This window comes from Scomber japonicus, chromosome 13 (assembly GCF_027409825.1).
Source record: "Scomber japonicus isolate fScoJap1 chromosome 13, fScoJap1.pri, whole genome shotgun sequence".
NCBI lineage: Eukaryota > Metazoa > Chordata > Actinopteri > Scombriformes > Scombridae > Scomber > Scomber japonicus.
Genome location: NC_070590.1, coordinates 690,254 through 707,824, shown reverse-complemented (window position 1 = coordinate 707,824; position 17,571 = coordinate 690,254). Strand labels below are relative to the sequence as shown.

General features: G+C 45.0%; 1 protein-coding gene across 1 annotated transcript; it reads right to left on the bottom strand.

Annotated features, from left to right (window-relative positions):
- Positions 1 to 984: 984 nt before the first annotated feature.
- Positions 985 to 14,886, bottom strand: LOC128371834 (NLR family CARD domain-containing protein 3-like; the record flags this gene model as incomplete). The annotated part of the gene is made up of 7 exons (XM_053332215.1): positions 985 to 1,730; positions 3,894 to 3,940; positions 4,153 to 4,326; positions 8,094 to 8,267; positions 12,395 to 14,198; positions 14,449 to 14,677; positions 14,866 to 14,886. Coding segments are annotated over 7 exons (3,003 nt in total), but the record flags the coding sequence as incomplete, so codon positions are not given.
- Between the last annotated feature and the right edge of the window lie 2,685 nt (positions 14,887 to 17,571).

Here is a 17,571-nt window from a genome sequence, read left to right as displayed (position 1 = left end):
CTCGTGGGGAACTTTTCCTGACAAAGTGTGTAAGTGTGAATATCAGCATATTAGCTTCGTATTAGCATATTAGCTTAGAGATTAGCCCCCTGGCTAACTGGATTATTAGATGCAGGGTTTCAATCCAACATTTGATCAGTATGCAGTATTACAGTAAAAGTACTGCAGTATTATAGTGATGTAGTATGCAGTATTACAGTAAAAGTACTGCATTATTATAGTGATGTAGTATGCAGTATTACAGTAAAAGTACTGCAGTATTATAGTGATGTAGTATGCAGTATTACAGTAAAAGTACTGCAGTATTATAGTGATGTAGTATGCAGTATTACAGTAAAAGTACTGCAGTATTATAGTGATGTAGTATGCAGTATTACAGTAAAAGTACTGCAGTATTATGAGTGATGTAGTATGCAGTATTACAGTAAAAGTACTGCAGTATTATAGTGATGTAGTATGCAGTATTACAGTAAAAGTACTGCAGTATTATAGTGATGTAGTATGCAGTATTACAGTAAAAGTACTGCAGTATTATAGTGATGTAGTATGCAGTATTACAGTAAAAGTACTGCAGTATTATAGTGATGTAGTATGCAGTATTACAGTAAAAGTACTGCAGTATTATAGTGATGTAGTGGTTTTGCAGTATTTAAGATAACAAAGATGTTTTAAATGAATCAGAGCTCAGACTCTTTGTTCTGAACATGGAAACAAAGTTTTATCCTCTGATATAAAACACATCTCTCTACTAATCAGTATAATGTACAGATATATGTTCCACTAGTTTTATATTGTTCTCCCCACTACAACCCTCAAAAGGAGAAAAGAAAGAAAATGTACCAAACATGAATAAATGAATACATAGACAACATAAAGTGAAACTAAGTCATAGGTAACTCCTCCTACAGAGGAACCAGAGACACTGAATCATATTTGGCTCCATTAGAGATAAATAAGCAGGAAACACAGACACAGGATTCATTTTCATTTCACTGAGGCTTCACTTCCTCATTCATGTTTTTTTATTGGTTTTCTTTATTGGAAACCAGTAAAGTACAGATGACCAGTATAATGTACAGATATATGTTCCACTAGTTTTATATTAGAAGAAAAACATGAATAAATGAATACATAGACAAAATAAAATCAGACTAACTCCAACACCCCCTCTCCCTCCTACAGAGGAACCAGAGACACTGAGGAGCCAGACCAGGTCCAGTAGAACCCAAACCCAGCACACAGAGGTCCAGTGAATGTGGTGTTGAAGGTGTGGAGGTGGATCAGTGTGTCAGAGGAGACTCTGTAGAAGGACAGAGTGCCAGCAGGACAGTCCACATACACTGCTACTCTGTTAGAGACAGAGGAGGAGGAGGAGGAGGAGGAGGAGATGAGTGTTTCTATCTTATTGTGACAGACAGAGTAAGGACCATCATCAGAGCATCTCAGACTCCAGGACTGATCATTTCCTCCAAACCAACAGTCTTCACTGAGTCCTTTCCTTCTGATTCTTCTGTAACTCACTGATATATCAACTGTTCCTCTCCACTCGACCTCCCAGTAACAGCGACCAGTCAGAACATTTCTACACAGCAGCTGAGACCAGGAGTCAAATCTGTCTGGATGATCAGGATATGACTGATCCTCCTTCACATGTGTCACCTTCCTGTTGTTATCAGACAGTTTGAGTTTTCTGTACATTGAGTTTGGATCCAGTTCCAGTTCACAGGCATCTGATGGAGAGAACGAGACACAATACAGCTGGGGTCTGTTTTTCAGAGTACGCCCCCTACCTGTAGGCTGACTAAACCTTCTCTCATTTTAATCGGGCTGCTGTTAAATTAAGAGCTTCAAATATTTATTACCTTTAATCTCCTTTTAATATCATCATCATAAGACCTAAACCCTCCGTCTGATTCCACCATTCATCATCATCTTTCATCCATTAGAACATTTAGCATATATTCATGTGTTACTCACAATGTGTTTTATTGATTGTTTATCACTGTTAGTTAATAAAACCCATATAATCATAAGAATTCATAACTTCAGATATTTGACTGATTCAGTAATTGATTGACTTTATCCAACTTTATTAAATTGTTATACGGTATTAATCGCGTCCAATCAATCCTGTAAGTTCTGGAAACTTTCCGGTGCTGCTCCTGATAACGACTGTTTATAGAAATTATAACTTTTATTATCCAAAAGAAATGTCCATCATCTGTCTCACTCTATAGCTGTCTCACTCTCATTTCCTCCTCCATCCTGCCTGAACAGGAAGTAGTTCTGGTCTTCCATTTAACGTTGGTCCCAAGTCTTTCTACAGTATTTCTGCTCTGAGGAAACGTGAGAGCAGCCTTCACTCAAGTCTTTTAGCGGCTCACACGCCTCCTTATTTATTGATGAGCTGCTGCAGCTGATCACACTGATCTGATTCATCACAACATCTCTGCCGTTTCACTATTTTACACCTGATGTTTCCTCTTTATGTTCCTTCTGCTAACAGGAAGTTGAATCTTTTTCTCATTTATTTGATGTTTGTACTCATTCAGTAACTTTTGGACTCAGATGTTCTTATTAATGTGGAGACTCAGAAAGTTTTGCTTCCTATTACAGAGAGTCTGCTCTTATTTTTGAATGGAGAGTCTAACAACAGTGAGGTTGATAACTTGATCTTTTATTCAAACATCATATTCACTCATTCAGATTTCTTCATTTTCTTCCAAACAAAAACTAGTTTGATGTTGAACTTCAGACTTTCTCTGATTCTGTCTGCAGAGTCTCCAAAAACTAAAAAGCTTTAAAGACGTTTCATCTTTTCACAAACATTGTGACCTCATTGTCACTTTTTATAAGTTGCTGTGAAATATTGTTTATTCATCTTTAAGATTGTTTTCATTTCTCTCAGTTTCTTGTTTCATGTTTTGTTTTACATAGCGTTAGCCTCATAGCATAATAGTCATTTTTTGGCCAAATTGTGATATCTGCCTAACTTTACTCTCCTACCACTGCTGCATCATCCTGCATGTCTGCCTATGTCCTCGGCCAATCACAACACTTATTAGAAGCCAAAAACACTACCTGCCTAAGTCATCTCTTTGCCCCCCCCCCCCCCCCCCCCACACACACACACACACACACACACACACTATTGATCTCTAATTGATAAAGCTGATGTCTCCTGTGATTGGTTGTTGATGAGGTCACTGTTCATATCTCTGATGACTGTTTGGACCTCAGGGAGGCAACACCTAATTATTCATTCATATTCATGTTCTTATTGATTTTTAATGATTATCTTTGATAACTATTACTTATTGCTGATAATCAAACCTGCTCCTACTGAGTCCCAACAACTGAGACATCACTGAGGAAGACCATGAGATGTGACTGAAAGCTTTGGACATACAGAGTAAGTGAACCTTTAACAGTTCAGTACGAACATGAACAGTCAACATGACAGTGATATTCAGTAATATTCATGTTTGTTCATCAGGTGTGGTGTAAAGTGAAGGTCTTTGTACATCAAGTCTGTTATTTTCATCTCAAACTGTCGTCTGTTACAAACACATTTTAGTCCAAATGCTCCAAACAGCTGAAGTCAGTATGAATGAATGAACTTTATCTGCAGGAGAGACATGAGGGACATTTTGGAGCAGGTAGCGCCACCATGTGGACATTTATAACACATTTCTCTTTTAACTCCTGAACTGTGACCAACAGAAGGAAATGTCTGTTTCATGGATTCATTGGTTCAAGATAAATGTCAGTTTAGGCCACGCCCATTTCTGACTAAACACATTTTCCATCATTTTGAACTTTTTTCACTTCTTTTACATATTTCATCCAGTTTTTCTCAAAGTTCTCATGAATCAAACTGAAAACACACTCACACTTCCTCAGACCAGGTTTCAGTCTCTGCGGTCCACCATGGTCCATCCTGGAGGAAGAGACAAAGACACAATCAGCTTCATACACCTTCACTCATATCCACCATTAAACATGAACCACAGTCCCCCAGTTAGAGTGTCCATCTGTACATACCTGAGAGTGTCCACCTGTCTGTCCATACCTGAGAGTGTCCATCTGTCCATACCTGAGAGTGTCCACCTGTCTGTCCATACCTGAGAGTGTCCACCTGTCTGTCCATACCTGAGAGTGTCCAGTCTCCAGTGTGGATCCTTCAGTCCAGCAAACAGAAGCTTCTCTCCTGAGTCTCCTGGATGATTGTAGCTCAGGTCCAGCTCTCTCAGATGGGAGGGGTTGCACCTCAGAGCTGAGGCCAGAGAAGCACAGCCTTCCTCTGTGATCAGACATCCTGACAGACTGAACACACACAACACTTCATCTAATGAGCTTAAAAACATTCTCAACTCAGTAAACAGGATTTTGTCCTTCAGACCTTTATGTTGACACTCAGTGCCCCCTGCTGTATGTTGGGGTCATGCAGATACATTTTAGGTTAGTAGAAGCAGAGAAAGCACATGTTGCTGCTGGAGGCTGAAACTGCTGAAGCTCAGAGTTTAATCTGATGCCATTCTGTTTTTACTTTGGCAGAAGAAATGTCTTTAAAGTTAAATATTGTTTAGAGTGGGACAGGATCTACAGACAGCAGTGGTCAGTGACAAACTCTCCTTCCTGGAGGGAATTCAGCTGGAATAATGTGACTCGACTCTTTCATACTCCGGCGAAAAAGAGGTCCTGTGGAAAGTTTATTTAAAGTTAAATATTATTAGACAACATTTCTAAACACAGTAAGATGATGAAATTTACTGATGTTTTATGTTACAGTATGCACATTGATTCTTCATTGAAGATTAAATGACAGAAACATATATTCTGACTCATGTTGGTGTGAAAGGAATTTTAAAAATACTAAAATATTTTTAGTATAATAATTCTTCATGTAAAGTAGAAACTGGGGAAAGTACTACAGTATATACTGTAGTAGAGAAATAATATTCATTATAGTTTCATATCCACTTTAGTCTTTTGAAAGAAAACCTGTACTCTTTGCAATGCTTGTGCAAATGTATCTCTCTCATAGTGCTGTGGACGGAGCTCCCACCCAGGCACTGATAAGACACCTGTGAGGCCTTGTTATGTCTTAGTATAACGGGCTGATTCTCAGAGCAGTGTGGGATGAGAGATATAACTTTGGGCTTTTTAGTTAGACAGTCAGTTCTCTGTACATCACCTTGTGTGCTGTATACTGAACATTAGTTTGTGATTTAAACTTGTTGACTGGACTCATGATTTTCTCTCACCATTGATTAAGGACATGTCCATTACATACATAACCATAAAAAATGACCTGAGAGTTTCCAGTCCGCAGTCTGGACTCTCCAGTCCAGCAGAAAGCTGCTCCACTCCTGAATCCTGCAGGTTGTTGTTACTCAGGTCCAGATCTCTCAGACTAGAGGACTGGGAGCTGAGAACTGAGGACAGAGCTGCACAGCTTCTCTCTGAGAGGTTACAGTCATTCAGCCTGGAAATATAAAGACATAAAACAGGCAAAATGTTACTTATTTTATTAAGACAGCAAGCTATCTAAATAATATATAAAGCCAACTATCTGAGTACTTACAGAGCTTTTTTGGAGGCTTTGACCATTGGCAGCAGCCTCAGAAGAACCGCCTCTGAAGCAGAGTATTTCTTCAGATCAAACACATCCTGATCTTTTTCTGATGGCAGTCGGAGAGTTTCCAGTGTGCAGTGTGGACTCTCCAGTGCAGCACACAGCTGCTTCACCCCTGAATCCGGCAGGTTGTTGTTCCTCAGGTCCAGATCTCTCAGACTAGAGGACTGGGAGCTGAGAACTGAGGACAGAGCTGCACAGCTTCTCTCTGAGAGGTTACAGTCAGACAGTCTGGAGATATCAAGGAAAAGAACAGGCAATAGGTTACTTATTTTATTTTTATTTTTGAAGATTTTCTTTGTCATTGACACCTTTATTTGAAAGTAGAGAGACAGGAAATTACGGGAGAGAGAGGGGGGAGTGACATGCAGAAAGGTCCCCCGGCCGGGACTCGAACCAAGGTCTGCTGCGTACATGGCATGCGCTCTAACATCTCGACCACCTGCACACCACTTATTTAATTTTTTAAAAGAAAGAAGGCAAGGTATCTAAATAATAATAACTAAAGCCAACTATCTGGGTACTTACAGAGCTTTTTTGGAGGCTTTGACCATTGGCAGCAGCCTCAGAAGAACCGCCTCTGAAGCAGAGTATTTCTTCAGGTCAAACACATCCTGATCTTTTTCTGATGGCAGTAGGAGAGTTTCCAGTGTGCAGTGTGGACTCTCCAGTGCAGCACACAGCTGCTTCACTCCTGAATCCTGCAGGTTGTTGTTACTCAGGTCCAGATCTCTCAGACTAGAGGACTGGGAGCTGAGAACTGAGGACAGAGCTGCACAGCTTCTCTCTGAGAGCTTACAGTCAGTCAGTCTGGAGATATAATAATGAACAAGACAATAAATAAAATCTGTTAAAAAGCTGATTCTGGACTCTTTGTGATGCTCAATAAAAATGATCTTCTCAACACTACTTCAAACCTTTCTTGTTCTATTCTAAACATAATGGAGACATGACAGTTAAATATGACAGAATCGATGATGAACAGACATGTAATGATCTAAATCCCATGATATCAAAGCAAAGATCAGTTTCTCTGTCTCAGCCAGTGATCATGTATGTGTGCCATAAAGTATATAAACCTGAATCAAAGAAAGATAAACTGGAAAATTCAAACATTTTCTTTCCTGTGAATAATAAAACCCTGTTGGAAAACATCTGTCAATCAGAAATCCTGACATTAGAGAAGCTGGACCTCATAGTTTAGATAAATATATCAAATATTAACTGTGACTTGATCTGACCTGAGAGTTTCCAGTCCACAGTGTAGACTCTCCAGTCCAGCAGAAAGCTGCTTCACTCCTGAATCCTGCAGGTTGTTGTTACTCAGGTCCAGATCTCTCAGACTAGAGGACTGGGAGCTGAGAACTGAGGACAGAGCTGCACAGCTTCTCTCTGAGAGGTTACAGTCAGTCAGTCTGGAAATATAAAGAAATAAAAGGTAATGGGTTACTTATTTAATTTTTTTAAGGAAAGATGACAGAGTATCTAAACAATAATAATTAATGCCAACTATCTGAGTACTTACAGAGCTTTTTTGGAGGCTTTGACCATTGGCAGCAGCCTCAGAAGAACCGCCTCTGAAGCAGAGTATTTCTTCAGGTCAAACACATCCTGATCTTTTTCTGATGGCAGTAGGAGAGTTTCCAGTCCACAGTGTGGATTCTCCAGTGCAGCACACAGCTGCTTCACTCCTGAATCCGGCAGGTTGTTGTTCCTCAGGTCCAGATCTCTCAGACTAGAGGACTGGGAGCTGAGAACTGAGGACAGAGCTGCACAGCTTCTCTCTGAGAGGTTACAGTCAGTCAGTCTGGAGATATAATAATGAACAAGACAATAAATAAAGTCTGTTAAAAAGCTGATTCTGGGGGGTTGTGCATAGCTCAGCGGGTAGAGCACCCGCCCCATGTGTTGAGGCTATAGTCCTCGTTGTAGGCGACCCTGGTTAGAATCCTGAGCCGAGCGGTCTCATCCTGTGTGTCATTTCCCCTCTCTCTGCCTCCTGTTTCCTGTCTATCTCCACTGTCCTGTACATTAAAGGCAAAAAAGCCCAAAAAATATATACTTTAAAAAAAAGAAAGAAAAAAAAAGCTGATTCTGGACTCTGTGATGCTCGATAAACACTACTTTAAATCTTTGTTGTTCTATTCTAAACATATTGGAGACATGACACTTAAATATAGCAGAATCAATGATGAGCAGACATGTAATGATCTAAATCCCATGATATCAAAGCAAAGATCAGTTTCTCTGTCTCAGCCAGTGATCATGTATGTGTGCCATAAAGTATATAAACCTGAATCAAAGAAAGATAAACTGGAAAATTCAAACATTTTCTTTCCTGTGAATAATAAAACCCTGTTGGAAAACATCTGTCAATCAGAAATCTGGACATTAGAGAAGCTGGACCTCATAGTTTAGAAAAATATATCAAACATAAACTGTGTCATGATCTGACCTGAGAGTTTCCAGTCCACAGTGTGGACTCTCCAGTCCAGCAGAAAGCTGCTTCACTCCTGAATCCTGCAGGTTGTTGTTACTCAGGTCCAGATCTCTCAGACTAGAGGACTGGGAGCTGAGAACTGAGGACAGAGCTGCACAGCTTCTCTCTGAGAGGTTACAGTCAGTCAGTCTGGAAATATAAAGACATCAAAGGCAATAGGTTACTTTTTCCATTTTTTCAAGAAAGACGGCAAAGTATATATCCATCCATCCGTACTCCTCCGCTTATCCGGGGTCGGCTCTCGGGGGCAGCAGCCTAAGCAAGGAAGCCCAGACTTCCCTCTCCCCGGGCCACTTCGTCCAGCTCTTCCCGGGGGATCCTGAGGCGTTCCCAGGCCAGCCGAGAGACATAGTTTCTCCAGCGTGTCCTGGGTCTTCCTCGGGGTCTCCTACCTTTGGGATGTGCCCTGAACACCTCACCAGGGAGGCGTCCGGGAGGCATCTCACCCTATCTCTAAGGGAGAGCCCAGCCAGCCTACGGAGGAAGCTCATTTCGGCCGCTTGTACCCGCAATCTTGTTCTTTGGGTCACGACCCAAAGCTCATGACCATAGGTGAGGGTAGGAATGAAGATCGACTGGTAAATCGAGAGCTTTGCCTTTCGGCTCAGCTCTCTCTTCACCACGACGGATCTGTGCAGAGTCCGCATTACTGCAGACGCCGCACCGATCCGCCTGTCGGTCTCACGCTCCATCCTTCCCTCACTCATGAACAAGACCCCGAGGTACTTGAACTCCTCCACTTGAGGCAGAATCACATCCCCAACCCGAAGAGTGCACTCCACCCTTTTCCGGTTGAGGACCATGGACTCGGATTTGGAGGTGCTGATTCTCATCCCGGCCGCTTCACACTCGGTGGCGAACCGATCCAGTGAGAGTTGGAGGTCACGGTCTGATGAAGCCAACAGGACCACATCATCTGCAAAAAGCAGTGACCCAATCCTGAGGTCACCAAACCGCACCCCCTCCACACCCTGGCTGCGCCTAGAAATCCTGTCTGTTACGTACCGTGTGGTTTCTTGTTTTCTCCTTTTCCTTTTCTGCAGGTACCGCCCCCTTTTCACCCCCACTGATTGGCATCAGCTGTGGCTCATCAGGCTATCAGCTTAAGAACCCTGTGGAATTGATGCCAGGGCTGTTGGCCTTCTGAGCGGTGTGCTGAACTGAGCTGTGTGCTGAACTGAGCTGTGTGCGTGTTCCTGGTGTTCCTGTCCAGCGGCGTGGTTTGACTGCCTCTCACTGATCGGTTTCCCTTGTTTTTTTTGGAATCTCGTCCTTAGTTTGTTAATTAATAAATTGAGTTTTTGATTTGATCTCCGGTGTTCGGGTATATTTTTGCTTGTATTGTTTTGTTGGTTATGTCCCCACCCCTAGACACAATCGGAGTCGTAACACTGTCCATAAAAATTGTGAACAGGATCGGTGACAAAGCGCAGCCCTGGCGGAGTCCAACCCTCACCGGAAACAAGTCCGACTTATTATCGGCAATGTGGACCAAGCTCTGACACCGGTCATACAGGGAACGGACGGCCCTTATCAGGGGGTCCGATACCCCATATTCCCGGAGAACCCCCCCCCCCCCCCAGGATTCCCCGAGGGACACGGTCGAATGCCTTCTCCAAGTCCACAAAACACATGTGGACTGGTTGGGCAAACTCCCATGCACCCTCAAGGATCCTGCAGAGGGTGTAGAGCTGGTCCACTGTTCCACGGCCTGGACGAAAACCACACTGCTCCTCCTGAATCCGAGGTTTGACTATCCGATGTACCCTCCTCTCCAGCACCCCCGAATAGACCTTACCAGGGAGGGTGAGGAGTGTGATTCCCCTGTAATTGGAACACACCCTCCGGTCCCCCTGCTTAAAAAGAGGGACCACCACCCCAGTCTGCCAATCCAGAGGCACTGCCCCCGATGTCCGGGCGATTCGGCAGAGTCGTGTCAACCATGACAGCCCCACAACATCCAGGGCCACCTCGGCGACCGCCACCCCAGAGATAGGAGGGCCCACACCCGAGTCCCCCGGCCCTGCTTCCTTACCGGAAGGCGTGTCGGTGGGATTAAGGAGGCCTTCGAAGTATTCCTTCCACCGATCCACAATGTCCCGAGTTGAGGTCAGCAGCACACCGTCCCCACCGTACACAGTGTTTACGGCGCACTGCTTCCCCCTCCTGAGACGCCGGATGGTGGTCCAGAATCTCTTCGAAGCCGTCCGGAAGTCTTTTTCCATGGCCTCACCGAACTCCTCCCATGTCCGGGTTTTTGCCTCAGCGACCGCCCGAGCTGGGCTCCGCTTGGTCTGCCGGTACCTGTCTGCTGCCTCCAGAGTCCTACAGGCCAAAAAGGCCCTATAGGACTCCTTCTTCAGCTTGAAGGCATCCCTCACCGCCGGTGTCCACCAGCGCGTTCGGGGATTGCCGCCCGACAGGTACCGACCACCTTGCGGCCACAGCTCCGGTCAGCCGCCTTAACAATGGAGGCACGGAACATGGCCCACTCGGAGTCAATGTCCCCCCGCCTCCCCCGGTACGTGGTCGAAGCTCTCCCGGAGGTGGGAGTTGAAACTCTCTCTGACAGGAGACTCTGCCAGACGTTCCCAGCAGACCCTCACAATGCGTTTGGGTCTGCCAGGTCTGACCGGCATCCTCCCCCACCATCGGAGCCAACTCACCACCAGGTGGTGATCAGTTGACAGCTCCGCCCCTCTCTTCACCCGAGTGTCCAAGACATGTGGCCGCATGTCCGACGACACGACTACAAAGTCAATAATCGAACTGTGGCCTAGGGTGTCCTAGGGTGTCCTGGTGCCAAGTGCACATATGGACACCCTTATGCTTGAACATGGTGTTCGTTATGGACAATCCGTGATGAGCACAGAAGTCCAATAACAGAACACCGCTCAGGTTCAGATCGGGGGGGCCGTTCCTCCCAATCACACCCTTCCAGGTCTCACTGTTGCTACCAACATGGGCGTTGAAGTCCCCCAGCAGAACGAGGGAATCCCCAGGGGGAGTGTTTTCCAGCACCCCCTCCAAGGAGTCCAAAAAGGCTGGATACTCTGAGCTGCTGTTTGGACCATAGGCACAAACAACAGTCAGGATCCGTTCCCCACCTGAAGGCGGAGGGAGGCTACCCTCTCGTCTACCGGGGTAAACTCCAACATACAGGCACCAAGCCGGGGGGCAATAAGTATTGCCACCCCTGACCGGCGTCTCTCACCAGTGGCAACTCCAGAGTGGAAGAGAGTCCAACCCCTCTCGAGGAGACTGATTCCAGAGCCCTTGCTGTGCGTCGAGATGAGGCCGACTATATCTAGCCGGAACTTCTCAACCTCACACACCAGCTCAGGCTCCTTCCCCACCAGAGAGGTGACGTTCCACGTCCCTAGAGCTAGCTTCTGCAGCCGAGGATCGGACCGCCAAGGTCCCCGCCTTCGGCTGCCGCCCAGCTCACACTGCACCCGACCCCTTTGGCCCCTCTCACTGGTGGTGGGTCTGTGGGAGCGGGGTCCCATGTCCCTTCTTCGGGCTGTGCCCAACCGGACCCCATGGGCGAAGATCCGACCACCAAGCGCTCGCCTCCGAGCCCCGCCCCCAGGCCTGGCTCCGGGGGGGGGGGGCCCCGGTGACCCGCGTCCGGGCAAGGGACACGAAAAACCAATTGTTTGGCTCGTCATTGGTGTTTTCTGAGCTACCTTTTGTCTGGCCCCTCCCCCCGGACCTGTTGGCCATGGGAGACCCTACCAGGAGCATAAAGCCCCCGACAACTGAGCTCCTGGGGTCATTGGGACACGCAAACCCCTCCATCACGGTAAGGTATTAGCTCAGGGAGGGGGCAAAGTATATAAATAATAGTAAATAAAGCCAACTATCAGAGTACTTACAGAGCTTTTTTGGAGGCTTTGACCATTGGCAGCAGCCTCAGAAGAACCGCCTCTGAAGCAGAGTATTTCTTCAGGTCAAACACATCCTGATCTTTTTCTGATGGCAGTAGGAGAGTTTCTAGTGTACAGTGTGGACTCTCCAGTGCAGCACACAGCTGCTTCACTCCTGAATCCTGCAGGCTGTTGTTCCTCAGGTTCAGATCTCTCAGACTAGAGGACTGGGAGCTGAGAACTGAGGACAGAGCTGCACAGCTTCTCTCTGAGAGGTTACAGTCATTCAGTCTGAAGAAGAATCAGCAGAACAAAAGAAAACTATTGTAAATATTACTTGATCAAAGATTAAACTACATTCATCTGGATAGTTCTGTGTGCACTTACAGAGCTTTGTTGGAGGCTTTGACCACTGGCAGCAGCCTCAGAAGAGCCTCCTCTGAAGCAGAGTATTTCTTCAGGTCAAACACGGCCAGATCTTTTTCTGATGACAGTAAGATGAAGACCAGAGCTGACCATTGAGCAGGAGACAGTTTATCTGTGGAGAGAATTCCTGATCTCAGGGACTGTTGGATCTCCTCCACTAGAGAACGGTCCTTCAGTTCATTCAGACAGTGGAACAGATTGATGCTTCTCTCTGCAGACACATTCTCACTGAGCTTCTTCTTGATGTACTCAACTGTTTTCAGATTGGTCTGTGAGCTACTTCCTGTCTGTGTCAGCAAACCTTGTAGCAGAGTCTGATTGGTCTGCAGTGAAAAACCCAGGAGGAAGCGGAGGAACAAGTCCAGGTGTCCATTTGGACTCTTTAAGGCCTCGTCCACAGCACTCTGGTATAGACGGGTTGGTTCAGGTTTGTCATTAAAGACTGTAGACCACCAGGATGTTATTTGTTCTTCTGTCAGCAGATTGACTCCAGACTTGATGAATGTCAGATGGACATGAAGAGCAGCCAGAAACTCCTGAAGGCTCAGATGGACGAAGCAGAACACCTTGTCCTGGTACAGCCCTCTCTCCTCTTTAAAGATCTCAGTGAACACTCCTGAGCACACTGAGGCTGCTTTGATATCGATGCCACACTCTTTCAGGTCTGATTCATAGAAGATCAGGTTGCCTTTCTGCAGCTGCTCAAAAGCCAGTTTTCCAAGAGACTCAATCATCTTCCTGCTCTTTTTATTCCAGTGTGGATCTGTCTCAGCTCGTCCATCATACTTGACATTCTTCAGTTTGGCCTGAACCACCAGGAAGTGGATGTACATCTCAGTCAGGGTCTTGGGCAGCTCTCCTCCCTCTCTGCTTTTCAACACATCCTCCAGAACTGTAGCAGTGATCCAGCAGAAGACTGGGATGTGGCACATGATGTGGAGGCTTCGTGATGTCTTGATGTGGGAGATGATGGTGCTGGCCTGCTCCTCATCTCTGAATCTCTTCCTGAAGTACTCCTCCTTCTGTGGGTCAGTGAACCCTCTGACCTCTGTCACCATGCCGACATAGTCAGGAGGGATCTGATTGGCTGCTGCAGGTCGTGTGGTTATCCAGAGGCGAGCAGAGGGAAGCAGTTTCCCCCTGATGAGGTTTGTCAGCAGCACATTCACTGAGGTGGACTCTGTAACATCAGTCAGGATCTCAGTGTTGTGGAAGTCCAGAGGAAGTCGACACTCATCCAGACCGTCAAAGATGAACACAACCTGGAACTCTTCAAACCTGCAGATTCCTGCTTCTTTGGTTTCAGTAAAGAAGTGATGAACAAGTTCCACCAAGCTGTACTTTTTCTCTTTCAGCACATTCAGCTCTCTGAAAGTGAATGGAAATGTGAAGTGTATGTCCTGGTTGGCTTTGTCTTCAGCCCAGTCCAGAGTGAACTTCTGTGTTAAGACTGTTTTCCCAATGCCAGCCACTCCCTTTGTCATCACTGTTCTGATTGGTTCATCTCTTCCAGGTGAGGCTTTAAAGATGTCTTCTTGTCTGATTGGTGTTTCTGGTCTGTCTGGTTTCCTGGATGCTGTTTCAATCTGTCTGACCTCATGTTCATCATTGACCTCTGCAGTCCCTCCCTCTGTGATGTAGAGCGGTGTGTAGATCTGATTCAGAAGGGTTGGGTTTCCTGCTTTAGCGATCCCCTCAAACAGACACCGGAACTTCTTCTCCAGGTTAGACTTGAGTTTACGTCGACACTTTGCAGTACGAGTTCCTGAATGAACAAACAACAAATGAAATCAGTGAGTGGATCCTACAGAAAGTCTAGAAATCTGAACATGTAAGTGTGTCTGTGTAGTTTTTCCTCCTCCATCAGTTTTATTCAGCTCATCAGTGGAGGACAAACAGCCTCTGATCTGATGCAGATGTGTGCAGCATATTTACAGCAGAGTTTGAAATATAAACCTCTCCCATGTTGCCTCCATTTCCTCTCCATCATGTTAAATCTGTTAAAATCCTCTTACTGCTCTGCAGAAGCTCAGCCAGCTCCTCCTGCTTCATTCTCCTCAGGAAGTGCACTGTGATCTTCAGAAATGCCTCTCTGCTGCTCCTCCTCTGCTCTTCATCCTCACCGTCCAACACCTCCTCATCCTCACTCTGACTCTCTAAGCATTCTGGGTCATCCGAATTCAGACCCCTCTGGACTCTCTTCAGCTCGTTCTTCACAAAAGTGAGGATGTTCTCCTCCAGCAGCTGGAACAGAAAGATAAAGTGAACATTTCATTTAAATTGGTAGAACACAACATGTGATTCATGTGTCAGTCTGAAGGCCTGCTGGTCTAAACAGAGCAGCATGGACACTGTTAGGACCTGAATGCTACTTTACTATTTCATCTGTGGTTGATGGAGTTAATAAAAGGTGTGTTTGTACATGTACACACCATAAATATGGAGTCCAGCTGTGTTTGATGCTGCTGTGCAGACGGATCACTGGGAACCTCTGAGCTCTGCTGCTGAACTCTGTGGAGAAAACATCACGTTTAAGGACATTTAATGACTCAAATCTGCACTCAGCTTATTAAAGATGTTCTGTCATGATGACTAAATGAATTCCTGTAAATGCTGCTCTGATTACTGGATGTTAAATTCTTACCTTCCATCAGCAGGTTGTCCATCTTTAAACTTAATACCACGACCCATAGACCAGTCACTCTTCATGGACACACAGCTGGGTTCAGGAGAGTCTGCTCTCTGCTGCTGCATCCTGATACTAATAAAACAGACAAAAGCATGAAGTTAAAACCAAAGAAATGAAGGATTAATCATCAGTTTAAATGTCAGATTAAATAGAAATGTTTCAGAACAGAGTGACTGATGAGTTCATATTGCTGCAGTGATGAAAAGAGGATGGCAGCGACTTGGTCATGAGTCAACAGAAGAAGAAGGAAGTGAGGATGTTCCACAGCAGTTCTATGGCTCAGTAACAATCTGTGTTAACCTCAATAACTAAAGATGGAAATATAAACATCCCAATTCACCTTCAGATGGATGAACACAGCATCAAGCAGCTTTTACTCTGTACAGACTCTGTTAGAGCAGCTACAAGGTGATCCAAACATCTTTTTAAAGACTGGCCCTGGTGCTTTATGTGTTTTCACAGATGTTGTGGCTTCAGCTTCCTCTCTTTGTGTAACGCTGTCATCCATCAAATGTTTAGTATCTTCTTTTAATAATCTTCTGTCCATTTCCCAGCTGATCCAAACAGATCCTGATAATAACTTTCAATCATTTTCTGATGTGAATGGGATCATTGATCATATTGTTCACCTGATCTATGAGAGAAGAAAGGAAAAGATCCTTTTTCTTCATTCTTCTCTTCTTGTTTGTTTGTTTGTTTGTTTAGAAGAGAGGAGGCAGAAGAAAGAGAAATAAAAAGGTATGAAATGAAACTGGTATAAGCTGTGGCTGAATGAGCCGGTACATGAGGGTGAGTTACAAAGGAGTCGAGATCAGGTGGATTAATATTGTAATGATATCAATGTCTGTTAAATTGAATCAGATGAAGTAAATAAAGTGAAAGAGAAGAAAATAAAGCCACAGAGGTGTTACATGTCAGTGTTGTCCTGCAGAGGGCAGCAAACACCTGCCAACACTGAGTCAGAAGCTCTGTGAGAGAGGAAGATGAGTCTTTCTGAGATGAAGATGTTCCTGTTACACTGAACAATAATCAGCTGTCCAATCACAGCTTGGAGGCAGAGCCGTGGGCGGAGCTTATCAACAGCAGCAGAGGTGAAGTCAAACATGACAGACAGCCTTTGACTATGAAGTTACACACATATTGCTATAGTGACCATGTTGGTGTCTTATAACACTGAACTCTTTGACATGTGACTGTTGTACAGGTGAACACTGTGATGTCACTGATGAAACTAGATATTTCTCCACTTTCTATAACAGAGCAGATCTGTTTAAACATGATGGACTCCTATGAACTATGACTATTCATGAACGTTGAACTCACACTTTGCTCCTGCAAAGCATTCGCTGCTTGACGGTGAGGAAACCAAAATAGTCTCTATGCCCGACTCTCAGTCTCTGCTCCTGTCTTCAGTGTCTCTGTTCTTATCACTAATGGTCCTCATAAACAACACCAGGAGAGTCACATACTAAACTTCACTTTTAAATTCTTACCTTCCATCAGCAGGTTGTCCTTCTTTAAACTCAGGAGGATGAGGAATAGACCGGTCACTCTTCATGGACACACAGCTGGGTTCAGGAGAGTCTGCTCTCTGCTGCTGCATCCTGATACAAACAAACAACAAATCAAAGAGTTTAAAAAGATGAATTTTGAGCAGACTGTCAGCACCTGAAGTTTTAGAAGCAGAATGAAAATCTAAGAAGAAGACAGTGGATGAGAAACGTTCTCCTGTTCATCAAAATGTCATCTGATGAAAGATGCTGTCTCATCTTAGTTGATTAGTTGACTAATCAGTGGTTGAGCTCTTTGTTAACTCACAAAGTTAGTAGTTCATTCTGAGTTATTGTGACTTATTATTCAGTAGTTGAGTGTCAGATGTGACAGTGAGTGTGAATAATGATGGTGGAGTGATGTGAGTGGAGAACAGTGATGGACAGTTAGAGATCCTCATCTCACCTCTGAGCTTTGGTCTGGCTGTCATGTTCCCCACATCGAGAGCTTTTAGAGGGAGGGACTCCCTCCTCTCTGTCCTCACACTGATCCATAGCAGAGAAACAGCTGCTGGGAGAGCTGCACTCACTCACTACAACATGGAAGATGTTCAGCTGCTCAGTTCACATCCAGTCACAGAGACTTTGGAGCTTCAGCTGTGGAGGAAACACAGAGAGAGAAGATGCTGCTGATTCTCCTTCATCAGTCCATCTGATGTGAGGCTGCTGTCACTTCATCATCACTTCACTGTCAAAGTCTACAAACATCAAATGTGCTTCTACTGACAGCTGGAGGAGGGACCACACCACCATCATTCATTACAAACAGCCAGGAGACAAACATCTGACAGGCTGCTGCTCAACATCAGCTAAACCAATCAGCTGATAGATTTTAGGAGACGGGAGGTGAAGACACATGAGTGTGTCTACATGAAAGGAGCTGAGGTGGAACAGGTGAA